Genomic DNA, 21,987 nt, shown 5'->3' on the forward strand with positions numbered 1-21,987 from the left:
GGAGAACATTATGCTAGTCCAAGCTACTATAATGTGAACTGGTTTTATTTTCATTGCTAGACGTGGTCCTTTACTACAGCCAGTGCAAAACTATTTTGAAAACTTAACTTCACAATAGCCAACTGAGTTACCTTGCTTGCTTTTTAATCAAGTAAGATATACCTGGAAAACTGGAAAAAGAATATAAGGAGAAAAGTCTTTAAAGTTTCCTGAAAACAGTCGTCTTCTACATTTAAACAACGTTTTCTTAGAGTGCCACTACCCCAGGTAATGACTGACTTAGTGCTTCTCTATAGCAATTGCATCTCTGTACTGCACTTCTGTAGGAAGCGCATTAGAACATTAATTTTGCCTTGTAAGCTCAACCAGCAGTCATGATGGTAGAAACAGCTAAAATATTAATGCCCCAACTGTCGTTATAAATGTTCTTGTTCCTCATTCAGAGCATGGGAAAAAAATATTATCTGGCCTGTGTCAGAGAGGGAACCCCCCTGCGGGGACAGGAACAAGCAGTTACGTGTGGGGAGAGCAAGCAGGAACCTTCTACAGCAGGTTTGCTGCCAACAGCGGAAATATCTGTTCCACTGACAGGTAAATCTGCTCGCAGTGGTCCCTGCCCTTCGCCTCCTTTCCTGTGCAGGCAATCCTCCCACCGCAGCCCCTTCAGCCCTGCCAAACGCTTCCTTTGCTCCCTGAGTAGCATGTCACACTGGTGAGCTGGTTATTGTTTCCCAAACCTGGTTTCACCTCCTTTATTGTGTCTGCTCTACCTCTTCTTTCATCTGGACCTGTCTTGGTTGAGTCAAGAAACCAGAAGAGCTTTTCAAAGACACTTATGAGGAAACTTCCTTACCCTCAGGGGGACTGTGGGAAGGGCGTTGAAGGACCATCAGCACTTAAGAGATCTCACAGGCTCTCTCAGAGGGTGGTTTCATGGCAGCTGAGCCAACATAACATGTTGCTTCTGGAAGGAGGACTTGTCCCTCCCTGCTCCCTTCTCAAACACCCATATCCAATTCTTTCACCCCTCATCTGCTCCCAGATGCATGGACCTGCCCTTTCTCTTGCACCAGCTCCAGCTCTCATCAGCCCCTTTGACAAGGACATATGCTATTAGTGGCTAGGACTTTATCTCTGTATCTTATTAGCTTTACAATCTGACCGTAGAGCTTGTGCGGGCTCTGGTCCAATGCTTGGAGTCGGAGAGAAGAATGGCCTCCGTGGCTTCTTGCTGTACACTCGGAGCTAGATCCTCAGCTGATAAAATTATTGCAGGTCCCCAGCTGTTAAACTGAGTGTCTGGCTCTGAGTCTTGATGCAAGTGCAAGTGGGGTGTGTGTCTGTGTGTCTGTGGAGCATGCAGAGGGTGGGGAAGGGTGGGACGTACAGCTATTGAATGCTTCCATAAAAATTTGTGTTGCTCACAGACGCTTCTTATAACTGGTGTGTAACATGCAGTTACACTAGTAGGGAAACTACAAACAGTTTTCAATAATAGCAATGATAGGCAACAAGTCTGGATTCTTCTGTCTGTGAGCTGTTCTTTAAAGTCTTGAAAACAGAGGCACTAATGAAGTAAATGATCAAGTAAATCTGTTTGGCATTAACTCTCCTTTGCACTGTCAACTCACCCTCTTCATGAATAACTCATGTTGCTCTGTATCTCTCCTAAGCCTGGTAGTATGGACATTAATGTGTTTTCCAGGCCCATGCCATCTGACACTGCTACTACAACAGAGTTGTTCCTGCTACTCAGTTCAAGGTCTCTCATCTTTTAGCCTGAAACCCTGTCTACTTTACTGTGAACATTACTCTCATTAGGAAGCTGGCAAAGACATTCGAACTTAGTGAGAAAAATGTTAAAGTGAGAGCCTTACTGAGATATCTGACCATTTTAAAAACATATCTTTCATATATAACAACTGTAGTTTCAATGGAGCAAGTCAGATATGCACTCTGAGAAAGCAGGTCTACATAAAAAGCGAGTCAGACTCCCAAAGAGATCTGTCATCACCTCTTGGTAGTGTCAGACCAGCTACTGAGCCAAATCCAGGTTTCTGTAGCCAATTATACCTCAGATTTACTTGAGAAAACTCCTTGCAGGTTTAAATCCTGGACACTGAAATCCACAACAATATTCTCATTTGCTCCAAGTGTAAACCAAAGCCCGCTTATCTTACTTCCTAAGGCTGAAATTTCATCGACAAAGCAAAAATTGAGTAAGGATTTTAAAACGTGTCATATTCTGTACAGCTGTTACGAGATAGTATGAGCAGAAGAAATAGCACAACCTGACGTCGTTTTATCAGGCCACAAGATATATGGGCTATAAGGTGTAGCGAAGAGCTCCTCCGTCTGTCCTCCGGGTACCGTGTGCATCTCCACAGAATATCATGTTCTCAGAAGTTTCTCTGAAGATGCGGGTAGTTGAAAACTGCAGGTGCCGGTGCTTGAAAATACTCTAGTCACTTCTGTGTCATTCTGAAGAAAGTAAAGTCTGAAATCATGGGTTGGGACTATTTTGAAGGCATGTGCAATATAATGACAGTAATTTGTTTTGAAAGGAGGGATAGCACTGCATATAATTTTATGAATCATACTTCGACAAAGGAAGAGCTATGTGCCTTAAAGTGCTGAATATGATCACCATGTTACATTTTTAACACCAGAACATACTTGCAAAGTGCAATATACGTCTCCATCCACACAGGAAAGGAGTCGTCCACTGCAGCTGAGTGGAATGTGCTCATTCATGCAAATTAATGCAACTCCCAGATCCCTGAGATGGTTTCCATGCTAGATGTCTACCAGGCACAACCTACTGTGAGTGCTCTTTGTTTCTGTTGCCTGTTCCTCAGAGTGTAGACTAAACCTCCACACTTCGTTCCCCGTGGTTATGTCCTTCATAAGATTCATGCCTTCCTGATTGCAGGTCATATGATTATGCCCCTAAAGGCAGCTGGAAGGTTTATGAGATGAGATGGTAGACTAGTTGGAGCCGTAAAACTGATTCACAATCTGTAAGTGTAACTCAGCTTTTTTTGAATAAGCCATTCAAAGAGGATTTTGCCATTATTTTCACCTGAAGACTATCATCGCTCTCTTCTTTTCTATGTATTTGATTGGCTGATAGATTGGGAGGGACGAAAGACTGGGAAATGGTTAACCAGGCATGAATAAAGTTATTTTATTTTGAGTTGCTACCAGGCATCTAAAAATTTAAATTCTAACTAGAGAGAGTGGGGGTAGCAGAATTCATTTAAAGCTGCCTTTTCCCAGGATCAGTAAATTCATAGGCTATTTGCCACTATGGATCTAATAATGTGGGTTTTCAGAATAGCTTTAGGAATAGGTGAATTTATAAGCCATCTCCCTCAGAATAGGGCAGAGGTTTTACCTCAGTAGCTTAAAACTCAGGTGCTGGAAGAGAATTTTAAAAAGCAGGGCTAGAGCATGGTCTCAAGTTAAGTTGACAGTTCCCAATCTATACGCTTGAGAAGAAAACTGTCCTCTGACTTCAATAATGGCCTAAAATTTTACTCTGCTAGATAAAAGGAAAAAGTCTTATATTCTTAGAGAGTGATGTCCCCTCAGCACTGGGACACTTTGAAGGGAATTTGAAATAAGACTGAAGTGGAAAAAGCAGAAAACTCAGATTATTTACCCATTACACATGAGACTGGCAGGTAGGTTAAGGATCTGTAAAGGTGTAAAGGGAAAAAAGGTAAATTCAGTGCTTAACAATTGAAAATGAGGAAGTAGAGGTAATGGGTTTGCATGTTCTGCCTTACATTTAGAAAGGAAATTTGGTACTTTTTAAGTTCATCGATGTGCCAGGCATTCTTAATGGACAGGTATGTGTGATGACATGCCAAGAATTATCTATGCATTACCAAAGATTATATGCTTGCCAATCGTTTATATTGAATTACAATTGTAGTCCATATTATTAAATATCCACAGTATCACTTTAAAAAAAAGTCATTTAATTTTGCCTTGGAAACAACAGTAAGTTTGCTTACTTTGGCAGTTTTGCAAGAAAGATAAACTACTTAGGAAAAGGGAACCTGTGCAAATCCATGGTCTTAAGTCTTCTTCAGGAAAAACAAATGCTTCAGTCGGATACATTTTCAGTTGTGCTGTCTAAAGTTAATTATTTGGTTTGGCTCTGTGACGTTTATGAACTGGGCCTTTGCATTTTTCACCAATAACATGAAGTCACAAAGCAGCTTTTAATCATCTCTGCAACAATAACATTTTACAAGTTATTTGTGCAGCTGTTTCACTAGTCAAATTTATTTGCTGTTAAAATGCAGCTAAAATACACTTCCATAAACATAAGTAAGAATTGTGTAGTTCATGCTTTATCTGGGTGTATTTTTGGTGGTAAACATCTAGTTATTTTGTTTTACAGTATTACCATTTTTTGCAGATTTAAACAATACAGAGTCAAAGACAGCACTTCAGATTGATTATGCTCCCGTCGCTGAAATAGGTGAACTAGACAATCCGCAGTAGTCTCAATTCTGATTTTGCAGAAGCACCTCCTTTCAAGTGGGCTTTGCTGATATGAAAGATAATCAAGTCCCACAGCATGAGTGAGAGTTGGTTTGGGTTTTTTCCTCTTCACGGGTGGAGTAACCATTGCAAAGGTTATCTGAAGATAAGACGATCTGTCCCTTCCCGATGAAAGGTGTAAAAAATGTCTGCACAGAAAGAGCTATTGCTTAGTTACTGTTGTCTGTAATGATGGTTTGAGAAGCATAGGGCTTAATGGAGTTACTTTACTTGTGATTTTTCTGGATTGTAAAATGCTGATGGATTTGACATCTATAAATAAATATTTGCAAATAGAGATGTGGGAAATGTTTAGTTTGCTGATTGCTGAGCAGGCCCATAGAGGTGCCTGATGCTCGAAGTGAAAATGCCCCAAAATGCCTTAAATCCTGCAGCAGACTGGAGGTCCTGAGTTTTGGAGCAATCTTTGAAAAAGTTCTCTTTCTAGTGTCACTTTCCTAGACTGTAATACCCTCCTGGAGAACAATTCAATCCTAAAAGAGGAATAGAAGTGCCTAACACAAAAATAAGGTGGTGGAGTACAAGGTGTTTTGGGGACTACTCAGGAAGAGAACCAAGAATTTGACACAATATTGTGCCAACAAGAAATCACGTTTTCTCTCTTCCCAGTAATCCATATCCTTTTGGAAAGGCCCTGCTGTGCCATGAATATGACATTTTTCTCCAGGCCAAATAAAATTCATTATATAGAAATGAGAGCCACATGGCATGCACAACAAATCATCATTGTCTGTGGTGAGATGCTGCTAAACAAAATATAACTCACTTCTTGCAATAAGTAGTAGGGATTGGTAGTAGACTGGAACAATTCTCTGCCTTCATACAAATACATCTGGGGTCAACTGGATCTTTTAAACTCAGAATACTTTAGGAATTAATTGCTGCATTCATGTTATAGTGACATTTCTTTATCCCAACAATTTCATTGAGGATTCACGCAGCACCCATGTAAATTGTCATGGGTATCTTCCAGCATGTGAAAGAACTTGCTCCTAACCAGAGGAAAATGATGTGACGTTTGTTTTTTACTGTATATGAAAATTACAGAATTATACACATACAGCCTTTAAATTCAGAGTCCGTCAAAGGTGTCATTAGATGTAGCTGTTTTGAAATAGGTTGAGGAGTTCCCTTTCTGCTAATTTAGGCATAGCCCATCATTACAAAAATGTCCATGGACTGGCCACAAAGACAATTCTGAGCCTTGACCAAGTGGTTCCAGATTGCTGCGTGCTTACACCATACTGGAGTTGAGGAACGGCAGCACGGTCAGCACATATGTGACTTGAGTCTAAGAAGTCTGAATACGCTGTATAAATGTAAATACATGTTACCAGAACAGAATGACATTTTTTCATTCAAAACTTTTATGCTGGGGCTCTGGTGCTGGAGATTATTTAAGTAAGCAATGATCATGCTGTTGTGAGCCAAGTCCACTCGGATACTTTTCTAAATGAATAAAAACCAGTCACTATGCTAGCTTCTACCACTCAGCAGTGAAATATTAACCCAGAAAGGGAGTTTGCTGAATACTCACTTAATCGGCAGACTGGAAAAAAGTATTTAATTTTCAGTAAAATAACACATGCACACTATAAGCTAAGTGCTGAACATGTACTCATAGAATCATAGAATCATTTAGGTTGGAAAAGACCTTTAAGATCGAGTCAAACCATACTCATGAAAGACCATCCCTGTAATTAACTTTGTTTCTGTGGACTGTGAGAATGTTGTTTCTGTATTAGCCTGGCTACAGAGATGCAGTGATTCAAATCAACACCTTGTTCTATGCTTGAAAACCATTAGGCAAATATGCTTTTCCTAGTAAGTTTTTCTTTTCCTAGTAAGTTTTTCCAGTGTAATATCCTTGGTGCTATTTAATACCTCTCTCTGTGAAGGGCAATTTCAACCTATAAGATTGGATTGCTTTGCTTTTATGGAGCGAGAACAATGATTAATTTAGTTGTAATTTAATCAATTCTCTGTTAATGTTTACTTGACAAATTTTATTAGGTCATGTTTCAGTTTTAATCTTATCAGTGGCCATGTTCAGAGTCTTATTTCCAAGTTCTTTTCGATAGTTAGTAAATAACTGACCAAACTTGATTCTTCATCACTTTGCAACTAGAGTTGTCATTTGCATCAATACAAAATCCGTGTGCAACCCTGTCCTTTCAATCTGGAACATTTTACAGATGTTTTCCTTATGGTGCAGTGAAACAAATGACTGTACAAGGCACCAGGCAGAGCTTGTTCCCATTTGGGCGTTTCAGTCATGAGACAACTTTTTCCCTTCCTGCTGTAGCTTTCCTAGGTGGTTCTTTATGGAGAAATACTGGAAGTGTTAAGCAAGAGATGACAAATGTCCTTTTGGGATGGTGACTATAGAGATCATTTCTTCCAAATACGAAAGAAATGGGAAATGGAGAGCAGTCTCGGTCATCTCCTTTTAGGTATGTGGAGAATCAGGTCGACATATTTTGGCAAGCGACATACTTGCAAAGGCCCGTGGATTGCATGACTCTAAGCAATGAAAGCAAGTGCTTTAGAGCATTTACACAAACATATCATTTTATCCTTACTCAGATCGAATTCCTATGTCTGGAGATGAGAAGGACTTTTCCCTCATATTCTGCATCTTAATTACCCATGTCCCACAGGCGAGCACGGTGATATGACTGAAAGCTTGTCATCAGAAGAGATTTAAAAGTAACAGGGGGTGATATGGATTGCTGAAATACAGTAGCCTGTGAAACTCATTAATGTGAATGACTAATTACTAGATACTGTGATCCTGTATTCCTCTTCTTCCCTCCATCTTATGTACTAATTGGGACACGGGACTGATAAAAAGGGTTTTAATCTAGACTGCAGAATTTATAAGGCATTTATATAATGGCATTATATACAGTGGATCAGATAATCCAGTAATGCAGCCAGCTCATATGTCATGGGAGGAGAAGAGCAAGATGATTACTCAGAAATTATGTGCTCCAGCGATGCTCAGCTGATAAACAGTATTTTAGAGATCAGCCAAGAAGACTTTGAGTAGCCCAAGGGAGCTAAAACCTCCTGCTGTGCTGTGATCAACATCAGAGAACCTTTCCCAACACACAGCTCCATCATATCAAGTACCAAGAATTTCCAGTCAGAAAAAACGAGGGAGGAGGTTTGTACAAAGTACGATGTCTAATGAAGACACACCTACATCACACACACAAATTAATAGAGTTTCACTACAAGTGGCTGTCATGTAACAGAGAAGCCAGTAACAAGTGTCAGGAGGAGTACATCTTTATTTCCTATTGGGTGAAAGCACACGAGTGGAATGAGCTAAGCTTCAGAATTTCTGGGGTTAGAGGGTTTTTCTTTTTCCTTTTTAAAATTTGTTTTTATTTATTACACTGGCTTGGCTATTCTTCAACCAGGCTATTCATCAGCCAGCTGTAGTGTAAGAAGTAGTTTGGATGGAACTTAGGTTTTTATAGTACCATGCTAACCACAAGTTGTTCCTAAGTGATCTCGCTGGCAATTAATAAGCAGGTCTTTTAAAGTGTTACTAATTTAGAAAAAGATACCCTGATATCTTTGTCTTCACAAAAGATATGAGAGAAAAGACAGTGCTGTGCTTAGTGCAGTGTAGTGCTTGGCTTTAATTTTTCAATGTGAAGTAAGATTTTTTTCAAAGTACTGCCAAATAAATTTCACCTGGGGGAATAGAAGCTGCGATACAAGACAATTTGTTTTCATACTGTACCATAACAACATTCAGCAGTGAGCCAGACAAAACCACATAAGCTTAAGTAGAAACGACTGAGCCAAAAAATAATTGTCATAATTATATACTAGGTAGTCAGATTAATAACGATAAAATCTTTTTCTCCCACAGTGCTGTTTATTAACTAGCAACGGGACTTAATCTTTGTTTTGCCTATCACACATGTGGTGAGAGACCTTGGAGAAAAAAGTTTGTTTGTTTTTTTTTTTCTTTGTATTTTGTTTAGGAGTTACTCTGCAAAATACTGGCCCTGCTTTTCATCATGATCAGGAAGTGTAAATAACTTGTGCCGTTAAGTCTGGCCTCTCTAGCAGGAAGGATACATTGTCCTTCCAGTGCTAGGAAGGTGGAAATACCCTTAATTTTATATTCAAGTAAATAAAGGATTTGCCTTTCTGTCCAAAGGTTTCTGAATAGTTTAGCTTGGAGAGATTGCTTGTGGAAGAACTGATTCACATGTTTATGTTTATTTTCATTCTCCCTGTATTAATGACTGCCCAACAAGACTAAACTCCCATTGTGCTCTTCTCTATATGTGGTTTGTGTCCTCATCCACAATTACGTCCACAGAGTCTTCATTAAGCAAAAGGTTACAGACATTTTATTTTACAGCCTTTTAGCTTTTTTACAGGAGAAGCATAGATTGTTTCATTAGTTTCATAGAGAAACATGTTTTTCTTAATTATCTTTTGAAAGAGATTGGAAGCCACTATTAAATCACAGTAAAACTTAAGTGTCAGATTTGTGCTTTTAATGGGAGAAATATCCTCTGCAGAGAGGTCAGGGGAGCGGGAACAGCCACCCATTGCCACCTCCATAAGAAAAGCAAAGACCTCAGGATCTTGGAGGTGTTGCTCTTGGATGCTGCCTTTAATATGCCTCTATATTGCCTTCATTTCAGTACTATGCCCTAGGGATATACCTCTGCTCAATGATTGTTGATTCAGATCTCAGCTGAAATGATAACAACTGAAAATTTACTTGTAGCAATTATCTATACTGCCACCAGAACTTCATATTAGACAATGGACAAACTGAACCCTATACCAAACTTTCTATTCACATTATAGTTGTTACCTCTTTCCAGTTCTCCTCAACCCTATATGCAGCTTAATGTCCAAGTGGAAATCAGTAATGCGTGGTGTCCCTCAAGGGTCCGTACTGGGACTAACGCTATTTAATATCTTCATCAATGACACAGTGGGTTGAGTGCACTCTCAGGTTTGTGGATGACAACAAGCTGAGTGGGGCATTTGATGTGCTTGAGGGAAGGGATGCCATCCCTCATCTAGTTGGACTAAACAATCTTTGAAGGTCTCTTGACGGGCTGGAGGGGTAGGCCAATGCAATCCGTGTGAAGTTCAACAAGGCTGAGCGCAGGTCTTGCACCTGGGTCATGGCAACCCCCAGTATGAATACAGGCTGGGGGATGAAGGGATTGAGAGCTGCTGTGCAGAGAAGGACTTGAGGGTATTGGTGGATGAAAAGCTGGACATGAGCTGGCAACCCAGAAAGCCAGTCATATCTGGGGCTGCACCAAAAGAAGCATGGCCAGCAGGTAGAGGGAGGTGGTTCTCCCACTCTACTGTGCTCTCATGAGACCTCACCTGCAGTACTACATCCAGTTCTCGGGTCCCCAGTACAAGAAAGACATGGACCTGTTGGAGCAGGTCCAGAGGAGGGCCATGAAAATTGTCAGAGGGCTGGAACACCTCTCCTATGAAGAAAGGCTGGGAACATTGGTGTTGTTTAACCTGGAGAAGAGAAGGCTCAGGGGAGACCTCATTGCGGCCTTTCAAGGGAGTTTATAAGAAAGATGGAGGAAGACTTTTTACCAGGGTCTGTAGTGATAGGACAAGGGGCAACAGTTTTAAACTGAAAGAGGGTAGATCTAGATTGTACAAAAGGAAGAAGTTCTTCATGATGAGATTGGTGAGACGTGGGAACAGCTTACCCAGAGAAGTTGCAGATGTCTCATTACTGAAAGTGTTCAAGGTTAGGTTAGATAGGGCTTTGAGGAACCTGATCTAGTGAAAGATGTCCCTGCCCATGGAAGGGTGGGTGGACTAGATGATCTTTGAAGGTCCCTTCCAACTCAAACCATGTCTATGATACCTGGAATATCTAACAACTGTTTCCTGTTCCTAACTATTTTTTGCTGGCATTGACCTTCTTTGATGCTTTATATGTAGAGCATCAAGTATGGTGAGATATTGATCCTTCATCATGTGTATTCATGAGTATGGTGATACAAACATACGTTAGTTTTTTTACAATGAAGGAAAAGTATAGCACGTATTTTGCAAAGTTCTGTCTTTTTTTGCTTCTAATTTCTGTCAAAGAATGTGATTCCTTGATGTGATAGACATAATTTATTAAAAAAATTTCATACAGAAAAATGTTTTTTGAAAGTAAATATTACCCAATTTGGAAGTCAAAAAAACCCAAAGAAAACTAAGGTTAACAGGAACTGTATTATGACCCTGGAAAGACATGCTCTAAGACTGCAGTTATCTCACCGGCATACTCCATGCTGGTTGCATATATTTATAAAAGACACCAATGAGTCATATGTAAACATTTTGATTATAAAGATTTTATTCATTTTCCCACAGACTTGCTGCTTTCAAACAGCTGTATTCCATTCCTGGGCTCAACAGAGGGGCTTGATTTTCGAACCCTGCTGCTAGATGAGGAGAGGGGCCGGCTGCTAATAGGAGCTAAAGACCACATCTTCCTGCTCAACTTGGTTGATTTAAACAAAAATGTAAAAAAGGTCAGTTTATTTTCCACAGACTTCATCTCATAATTCAATTTTGCTCCTTTTTCTCTCTTTTCTTTTTTTTTTCTTTTTTTTTTTTTCTTTTCACTGGGTAAATGGCAGATTCATTGTGCAACGCTCTGTACCAGGATTTGATAATCCCACCTCCCATAGTTATACAGACTATCTTTAATAAATTGAATTTATCATGGTATGTCACCTCCTGTGAGACTAATGTCCTGCAAAAGGTCAGCTACATGGAGGAGCCCTGCAGTGCATGACAGTAATATCAAAATACCAGCAAAAAGGACACTCAGAGTGTTTGTTGCTTAATTTCTCTGGTCATGGTCACTCTCCTCAAATAAAAGCACTTGAAAGAAGATAACTGAAGGCAGCTCTTTCTTTGCTTCCTGGCATCACTGGGAATACATTACTGTGATATTAAACAGAGCATAGCAAATTTGGATGGATTAAAATATAGTAAAAATGTCAGTGGCAATTTTAATATTAACATTTGTATTAATAACTGGAATTACTAGTGATAGAAGAAGCTTCCACTGGGGTCTACCGCACTCCCTTGTCCATGCCCTGTGACAATGTGTTAACTCCAGATACTAAAATGGAAATTTAGCCTTCGGTATTTCTAGCAGACACGATGAGTTTTTGTAAGCCAAACTGACCGCTACATGTACAAAACAGATGCTTGCACAGGAACACACATGAAAACTGCTTTTCTGCTAGTTCCAGATATACTACTTACTGAAAAAAAAATTTAAATTCTCAGCTGTGTTTGATATTTTCTTTAAGCACCAGGAGGAGGTTTTAAATTACTGTGTTCTGCTGTCAGCTCTGAAGAGGTAACTGACCCTGAATTAATACAACTGCAGCACTGGGGCTTAGCAGGTGTCACAGGAGACTATTTTGTACCACATGTTTGAGCGCAACTCTTGCTGTCGTGGTATAGAAGAGTTACAGTACCAGGTTGAATATCTTATTTCTTATTTTTACTTCTGTAATGCTTCGTATGCCAGTTTCTTTAAAGCTCAGATTTTGAGCATTTCAATTTCTTCCCTGGGATGCTTTAACAGACACTTAACTTGCGTCTTCCATCTCAGTAGTTTACTCAAACAACAGCACGTCCTCGGGATATTGCGCTGGTAACAGCATCGTTCGTATTGTAGGTTTTTAGACTACAGACTGATTTCTGGCACAAGCTTTCTGTAAATACAAATTTTGTTTGTGTGAAAATCAGATTTCTGTTTCTGTGGGATGCTGCTTACCTCCTGAGAGATGCTGAGTGCTGTCACCTCTCGTTAGGTTCAGCAGGGCTTGATTAGTTCAGAGCTTTCTGGAGGCGGCGGCACCCTGCGTGATCCGCCCCTCCGTCCAAGCTGGTGACATTCTCCCTTTAGCCAAACCGCCACTGATCGTTATGGATGTTCTGCTTGCCACGAGGAGCAGAACACAGAGTGAGCCTGTAGAATTAGTGTGTGATCAGACAGTGCCATTTAATATAGGTATTGTAGGGGCTGTTGCAATAGCACAAGGTGCCATGGTTTTAAACTAAAAGAGGGCGGATTTAGACTGGGTATAAGGAAGAAATTTTTGACAATGAGGGTGGTGAAACCCTGGCTCAGGTAGCCCAGAGAGGTGGTAGATGCCCCATCCCTGGAAACATCCCAGGTCAGGCTGGACGGGGCTCTGAGCAACCTGCTCTAGTTGCAATGTCCCTGCTCATGGCAGGGGGTTGGACTAGATGGCCTTTAAAGGTCCCTTCCAGCCCAAACTATTCTGTGATTCTATGATTTTATTATCTGAATGAAAAATTGCATTTGGTAAGCTGAATAAAGAATGTATGGTTACATATCTGTGGTAACCTGAAAGAAGGGAATAAAATTCACAACCACTTGCATATCTGGACTAAAAAAATTATTGTCTGCAAGTGCAAATACTTCTAATGCTCACTTTAACAGTTCAGGTTGTCTTTAACTTTTCAGAAAAAACGCTGACAAAAATATATTTAAATAGCTAAAACTAACTTAGAAGCTCTGCAAGGCATCCTGGTGTGCTGATTTCCAACATCTCTATGGGCATTCATCAACTTTATAAACTTAATCTTTTAGATAAGTGCCCAGGTCACCTGAGATGATATCCCACAAGCGTTTCTCTTTGGTTCTTCCACTCTGGGCTGGTAGAAATGTATTTGGGGAGGGAAGAGAGGAGATGAAGGAAGTTGCACTAGAGGTTGCGTATAAATCTCAGTCACTGATGAGGTTTCCACGCTAAAGGATACTCTTCAGTAGCAGTGAAGTGTCAGAAAGTAGCGTTTGCCGGCACTGTGTTTAGACTGACCGTGGTTTGGGTTGGCGCCGGGCCAGGCTGCTTGCTTCCAGGCTTTCCCGGTGTGAGGAAACCACACATGTTGGGATTACAAGGGTCTGAAGTGTGTCCTTTGTACTCCTCCGGAGTCATCTGGAAAAAGAATATCTGCTTATATGCAACCACTAAAATGACAAGTAATTGATTAGAATATTAAGTTTCTGCCTATAAATGATGTGTTTCTTAATGACTTTGAGGGAGGAGGGTTAAAAGACAGCAAGTTGAGGAGGGTAAGAGAGGTGTAAGAGCTTTGAAACTAGAGTGCAAGAGTGTGCATAGTGTGGAGTTTTCTTTTTTAAAACAAAACTGCACATGAACTGTAGAATGCTCTATGCTTGGTTCAGATTACTTTAAAAAAGCTCTCGATTTCAGATATTTGTTGTATTAGGAACTACGGATACACAAGTAGCCAAATCAGGATCCCCAACAATTTACTCAGAAAATCCTCATCTGTGGATATAATTGCTTAGCAAGATTATATTGTAGAGTCTAATGCTCTATATTCAGATATTTCCGGAATGGTATTCAAAGGAACACACAAAACATTGTATCCTTTTCCCTTCTTCCATGTAGACATATACATAATTTAATAACTTCCTTGTTACAACCTAATTATTTACCTAAATTAGTTGAATTAACTTACATATATTAAGTTATGCCTTTATTTCCTGGTATATTTTTCCTGATGAAATAAATCAATAGTTCTTCTAGAGTTACAATTTCTTTAATCATTGTAGTTTTTATTCAATTTACTGTGTAATTGGTTGAAAACTTCCTTAGTTGACAGCTTGAATAAATCCTTCTGGTTTCCAGTGTTTGCAAACCTTATCATGAAAAAAGAGTAAGTAACATAGTATAATAGAAAAGTCCTCCAGAATGAAAGACAAACACAGAAAGCTGAAATGGTCGCTCTCTACAAATGTCTAAAGCTTAGCACAGGATAATAATTCTTCTGTAGCAGGGATATAATTTCTATGAATTTTGAACTTCTATTGTCCTGAATAGAAGCCTCTAGCTCCTATTGCAGGAATAGCATCATCAAGTGCCATAGTCTTTTCTTAAAAGATCACGAGACGCCTGACAAGTATTACAAGCAATTTATAAATTGGAATTTTTGTGGTTCCTTCCCGTGAGTATAATAAAGATGTTCAGCAAAAGAAAGCAGAAAAGAGCAGCAACCTACATTTATCAGGGCATTGCAATTGTGGACAATAAATCTGAACAAAACTCTGCCATAACCAGTAGAAGTGCAATGTAAAACAAACAAACAAAAAAACCCAACATGTTTAATAGTATGAGGGGCTGGAAAGCTGGAGAAGAAATTCTACAGGAAACCTAAGCTCTGGGACCCTGCTGGAAAGATTACTTTGGTACGTAGAGTTTTCTTGTGAGTTTGCCTAAAGCCTTTGTTATTTTACTCTTTAAACTAAATAAATACTAAATACAAAATACTGTCAGCTGGGTAAACACTTATGAAATAGCTGCAAAGAAATGTTGCACCTTTCTGCGAGTCCTGTGCTCGCTAGCAGCGCAAGCGGGGTTTTATGTCAGCGCGATTATCACTGCGTAATCCGCAGCGCGGCCCGCCCATCTCTGCAGGAATAGGAATGCTATCAAGGGCTGACAAGCTTTTGAAAAGCTGCCAACCTGCAGGAGCTGTCAGTGCTAGAAGACGCAGCCACATGTGGGCCAAATAGATAAACATGTCAGATCCCCAACAGCAGCTTTGGAACAAGTTGTTTTCATCTGCCCCGGTGTATATTGGCACAGGGTCACAAACTGTCGTCACTTGGAGCATCCTTAGTTTGTAGTTGCTACTTTTTTTTGGCATTACCAGGTGCAGCTGTCTTGTGAATTCTTCAATGCCCTCTTGTATTGATTTTTATCTGTATTTCACAGTAAAAAATACGTGTGCATATATATATATCTCTCAGCTGGGTAAATGTGAAATACCTGCAAAGGAAGTCTGCACTTTTCTGTAACTCCAGTGCTTACCAACAGCCCAGGCGGGGTTATATGCCAGCACTGTTATCACTGGGTGATATTTGCAGTGTGACCCACCCATCTCTGCAGGAAGTGGAACACATATACAAATACATATGCATATTTATGTAAAACAGTACCCTTGAGATACAGAAGCCAAATTTTATCTTCATTGCGCTTGGGAAACCTCCTGACAGTCTATGTAAGCATCGCCTCAATTAGGAATTCCCGGTGGGAATTTAGCCAGCATCAAAGGGAGGCTTTGGTTATTGCCATCGATCCAGAGCCTCGAGGATACATGGAATACATACGGAGTGAGACATTTATTGCAGTCTTGAAACACGGTAACACCAAGACCGATTCTTCCTAACCAAATATGTGCTCCTTATTCTATAACTCAAAGGAATTCAGTTTTCTGTCTGGCAGCAAAAGCTGTGGACTGTCTGAGCATGAAGATTTCTTGATCTGTCAGAAGAAAAAGCCTTGCCAGGAAACATCAAAAAAGGCCAAAAAGTCATGTGGAAAACACTGAAGATACCTAAAGTTCTGAAAGTGAGGGCATGAGGACTGGGAAAGTCTAGAATAAACCCAGTGGAACTGGAGGAGGATTGTCATGAGTGCATCTGGGATTACGGTGTTTTTTTCTCAGTCTCTGTGACTAGAAAAGGTTCTTAGAAATTAAGTGAGTCTGAGATTTGACAGGGGCAGGGTTTGACCCTCCGCACATGGGGAATTAATTCCCAGGGGTAAACGCATGCTGACGGCCTTGCCTTTGAACAAAAGGGAACTTTTTTGGGTGTTGCAGTTCATAGGATACTCATTTCCACCTATTTTAGAGTATTTCCCTTCTTCCCCAAATTAATAGAAATAGAAATGATAAATCTTATTTATCATTTACAATAAAACGAGTCTGGTTTTACTGGATATCCATATAGTTTAGTGTCTTGTCCTCAAAGATGGTCAGCAGTGGGCACCGAAGGAAGAGTGTAAGAAGCTATAATGGTGCATCAGGTTAGGGACTTCCAGAAAAGGAGGCGGTAACTTAGTGCTTGCTAGCCCTTGGGCGACTGTTATCATTGAGCTTTGTAACTCTCGTTTTGAACCTCTGAAAACCTTAAGAGTCCATAACATCCTTTGATAGACTTAAATTTAGGCACCTGTGTAGACAAGGCGGAAGCTTCAACAGTGTTTACAAGATGCAACACAACAGACAGGGACAAGATGTGAAGAAAGCAGTATGTAACCAGAATGACAGCAATCTGAGGTGGAAGAGAGTGTCTCTGTTATTTCCTTTTGCATTGTTGCCATAAATCATGTCTCCGTAAACATCCGCTGTTGCTTTTATATTTCACCCATATGTTTAGGTATAAAGAATCACCAGTATCCTGCTCTCTGAAAACATTTGCTTATATTGGGCTTTGACTTTTTCAAAGGTAGGATTTGTCTTCAGCCTGAAGCGATAAACACGTCAGGAGCAATGCCATTTACCCTAAAAATCCTGCTGTACAGATTCCTTTTAGGAGAAACAGACGGTAGTCGGAAGTCTGCTGTGGTTACACTGTGGAAAATGAAGAGTAAAAGCACTGAAGCCTTTCAAGATTTAATGCGGTGTAAATGTAATCAGCATCTGGTCCATTTTCTTTAAGCTTTCACATATGCTCATAACACACACACGAAAATGTGCTTTTCAGAAAACCCTGAAGTACCAAAAGCACTGGCTACTTCTTCAGCTGTGTTTGAGAGTGGATCACAGTTTAGGAGGAGAACTGTGGCCTGTGGAGATCTTGCTTTGTCTCAGATGCAACACAGAAAGGCCGTTTGGTTCCAATAAGAGGTTTCACTCTAACAGCCACCTGCCAAATTTAAGCTACCCAAAGTCTGCGAAAGTGTCATCCAAACACACAACTGTTACTTTCCTCTGCCTTCCAGTGCATTTTACTCAGTGTGACAGCACCATGAAAAGAACGAACGCCGTACACAGCGTCGTAAACCACTCTGAATCAATCCTCATATCCTCTCTTGCCCCTGCCCCCATGCCGTATCAAATTATATCTTTCAGAGATCCAATTTTCTGCTACTATGAAATAATTGGAGTTGGAAATTCTGGTCAAATGTCTCCCTGGATGTGTATTTCAGGTATGGGAATTAGTGCATCGGGTGTAGGAATACCTGCTGGAAGAAGGAAGGTCTGAGGCAAATATAAAAGCAAGAAGAGATTTAAGAATACGTTCCTGGCTTTTAGGGCTCTCTAAATATTTCTGAGATAAAACTGTTAAAAAGAAAGCTAGGTGAAAAATCTGACTCTAAAGACAGTCTTGTTAGGTTTCAAATACAGGGAGAAATTCAGATAAGGAACTTAGATGTGTTAAATTCCTTTGGTTGCTGATGACTTTAAAATATTGAATTCCAAAGTACAGCGAGTACAGTGGGAGCCAGTTACAAGAACTGCTTAGGGTAACCTTCCTCTTAGGATTTGTATATGAGAACGATCCGTCCAGTTCCCCAAGTTGTGGACTTCCCACACCACACACATGAATGCAACAGATGTGAAGTATTTAGAGCGCAACTGGTATGCATGCATGGTATGCTAAAATCAGCTCATTTTCCCGTTAATTAAAATACTCTTTGTTTTCAGCAAAATAATACTAAAAAAGCATGAAGTTCTTTCCAGTGTTTGTTAGGAAATTCAAGAAATTTTTAATGCTTGCAGTAATTATCAGTGAAGTGACCTGGGGTCAGTGCACAGAAGTGACAAATGTCCCAGTTCTCCTGTAGCAAACCATGAACAACCGCTCTTACGGTATTGGGGTGTGACATTGATGGTATTGTCTTTTGCAGCAGTGTGACCATCTTATCATTGGATCACTGTTTTCTCATTAGTCCTCGATCTTACAGTTTTTCTTGGCTTTTCATTTTTCAGCTATGAATTACTAAGTTCTTCAGGAAATAAAAAAACCCAAAAAACCAAGTCACATTAATGTCATTTTACTGGTGGGAAAATTGAGATCATATAGTAGGCCAATGGCAAAACTGGGATTAGACTGTCTCCTGGTTTACTTTAGCTTTTTTGGATCATGTTGCCCTCTTACTGTACCTGCTTTATGGTCACATTGGGCTAAGTCATGAGTCATGAATCCTTTTTTTTTTTTTCCACGCAGGGCAATAGTTTCTCATGAAGGAGAGTTTCTCAGGGGGAGTGCATTGCTTATACCAGCATGACAATGGCTTTACAACTCGGTCTGGCTTTGTCCTTTGGAAGCTGCAGTTTGGACTCTCGTATGGGGAATTCACTGATACCAATGAGCTTTTGCATTATGGTCTATATGATTCATAAAGCCTTAATGATATATGTTGATAGGATATAGGAAGCTGTAATTTTATTGCATATCTTCCCTCAAGCATCAGCTTAATGAATATCTAGTGTATAGAATAAACAAGGGAAGAAAGCATGCTTTCTCTTGCTGCATCAAGTAGCTATTTAAAATCAGTGTATTTTTCCTCTAAGTGCTTCCACCACCTCTTATTCCTTTGAAACAAGAACGGAGCAATCCCTTTCTTCACGGGACTCAAATTCAGTGAGTGACTATTACAAGACATGCTGATCAGCTGATGTCCTGCACTCCAGATACGGACACAACCTGCTGGTGCTACATGTACCACTAATAAAACACTTTGGGGTTTCTCGTACCACAGACTGTACTGATAGAGAAGTGCTGAAGCACGTGTGTAGCATCAAGCACGTGAGAGGCTCCAGTGAAATCCCCAGGGCTGCTGAAAGCCGTCGACCTCAATGGGACACTCAAGTGCTTGCTGCTGGCATGAGCGTGACTATCTTGGGGACAAGAAACGGGAAGGAGTCACGTTGGTCAATTGGTCTCACTCCCTGCTGTCACCAGCAACTACCTCACGTAGCAGTTATTCCTCTCATAACCTGGTCCAACTCTGCTGTAAGGGGCCTTGTGGGCTACTTCATGCAACTTCTTTAGCAAGGTCATTGCTACAAGACCAGAACCTCGTTAGTCTGATGTTTCAGATTTATTTATTTTCAGTCTGCAATCTATATTTATTTATGACCAATTTATACCCATTTCCTCTGTTTATAATTCTGATTTTCGTAGCCCTTTGATTCTTTCTGCACAATATTACCAGTCTTCATTTGTATCAGTGATGCTTCCCAACTTTGTGGCATCTGTAGATGTTGCAGAGTGCTGGGGTTTTGCCAAGGCTACTGAAGGGTATATAAAATAGGATGAACTCTGACACTGCTTCTTGGGGAACTCCATGAGTAAGTTTCTACCACAAGCTCTTTACTTATCAGACCATTTTATCTTGTAATAATGCCTATTTTTGCCAGCCATGCTAATCAGTTTCCATGTGGTAGCTTATGAAATACTTAATTGGAGCCCTGATGAAGAAGAGCTCTACCACATTAATGTAGTGTGCAATTCAGCTATGTTATTAAAGAAAAGTACAACATTAAGGTGGAATAACAGCTCTTTACCGAGTTATATTGTCTTGTGTACCATACTCCATTTTCATTAAGATATTCCTTCCCTAAGTAAAAAATTATTTTGAAGCCTTACAAACAGATGAAATAAGACCAATAGGCCTGTGTTTTGTTTAGATATCTTGCATTCCTCCTCTTTTGTATTGTGAGAATATATAGTATTTTCCACACTTTTGGTAAACTCCTGCATCATCCCACATTTAGTAACTTCATTGGAAATGATTCTTGGAAAAACTGTACTTTCATACAACAGTTTCTTTGGAATCGGAGTTCACTGTTTTATTTTTGAAGCATCGCTTCCCCTAAGGGTTTATAGTCTTAGGGTTAGCCTAGGAACAAAATTGGATAAAGAAATATAGATACAGAAAGATGAGGAGAATACTTGCTTGTAACCAGTATTATTACTTCATGACAGATGGCAGCTGAAATAATTCTCTTAGAAGTAAGTCCAGTTATTATTTATGTATACATATAATGAGATATATATATTAGTCATGTATCAACTTATGTATGTAAATAATCTTTTTTTTTTTTTTAATTCACTTTTCCCTTTTCATTCCTTTGTTATAGTGAAAATGCATATCTGGAGGAAGGGAAAATATTACTTTTAGAAATTACTCTGCTCCTGATCTGAAAAGGACCTTTGTAGTTTTTAATGTTTTGCTTTAATCAGAAATCAATTTCCAGCTACCCTTTAAAGTGATACCTTATCTGTCCTACACTTATGTACTACTTTATTTTGTATTCCTAAGAGGTTTTCTTTCATTCTGCTAGCACAGAATGTATTAACTTGCATTTATTAGGAGATTTTAATTTCTTTCCTGTTGCTAAATTTAAGAAAATATTTGTAGAATGATTTAAAAGTAATGGTAAGGTGGTTTTTTTTATTGGGCTATATAAGATAAAATCAGGAAATCATGACAGTAGCTGACCTTTGAAATTTTGATACAGATAATTTACAAGGAAAATAAACTGAAAAGTAAGAGAAGAAAATAATCCTCTTTAAGTATATAGTTCATGTATTTCAACAAGTTACATTCTTCTCTTAAATTCAGTAACCCCACCTAGCTATTCTAAGATTTCTTCAGACATCTCAGATACAGATGCAATGATGAAATACATTGTATTTATAACTTGTGCTGTTTGTAACATGAAAAGATTATAATTTTACACGTCAGTGTTGTTGTCACCATTATTATGTATTGCTTACTTGTTTGGGGTTTTTTTTTTTCTTTCTTTGAGGTTTAACTTTTTGAGAAATTTAGGGAAAAGACTTTGTTAAGTAAGATTTTACCATTGTGAATTCAAGATGTGAACTGAAAAAAATTATGAAACAAAATGACTAATTTCAAAACATCAAACCATCTACAAGCTCAAAGATTTTGAATATAAAAGAAAAAAACTGGAGCATCTAGTCTTACTTTTTGCATATTGTGAAATGAAGCAACTCATCTCAATAAAATGTAATACTTAGACTTAATTTCACCCCTTCAAAAAAGGCAACACAGATGCATGTAAATAAGCTTACGCATGTGAAAATTCAGTGAGACTATTCTACATGTGTAAAGTTACTTGTGAGTCAGTGTTCGAGAGAACCAGACCTGTGGTACTGTTTACACAGCATGTCACCTAATAAAAAAATAAGTTTATGCTTTCTTGCTCAGCACATTGGCTCATTATTTATTATGCAATTTTTTTGACCTATTACAATTTAGAACTGACAGTTTCTGGGAACCTCTCATTTTTCATATCGAAAGCAAATAAATATCACTTTAACTCTCCCATATATAATTGCAAATTGATTTTAAAGTTGGATCACTTAGCTTCACTTTTCATTGTCTAATGTGGCCTTGTGGAATGCTAAATACTGAGGCTGTTGAGTAGCCAGAAAGTAAAACAATTGATTTTTCTATGATAATTAACGGCAGTCAATTATCATAGAAAAGGGGGTGTGTGTATCTCAGCCTGACTGCTCCAGCGTGTACAACAAACACTATTTCC

The 21,987-nt window shown here is 39.3% G+C and overlaps 1 protein-coding gene across 1 annotated transcript in view; it reads left to right on the plus strand.

Moving 5' to 3' along the window:
- Nucleotides 1-21,987, plus strand: part of SEMA3D (semaphorin 3D) — a 146,154-nt gene that overhangs the window by 56,202 nt on the left and 67,965 nt on the right. Inside the window, exon 3 of the mRNA XM_082013885.1 lies at nucleotides 10,972-11,132. Within this exon, the coding sequence (XP_081870011.1) occupies nucleotides 10,972-11,132 (161 nt within the window). The remainder of the gene's footprint in view (nucleotides 1-10,971; nucleotides 11,133-21,987) is intronic.

Source organism: Phaethon aethereus, assembly GCF_964289735.1.
Source record: "Phaethon aethereus genome assembly, chromosome: 1".
Lineage (NCBI taxonomy): Eukaryota > Metazoa > Chordata > Aves > Phaethontiformes > Phaethontidae > Phaethon > Phaethon aethereus.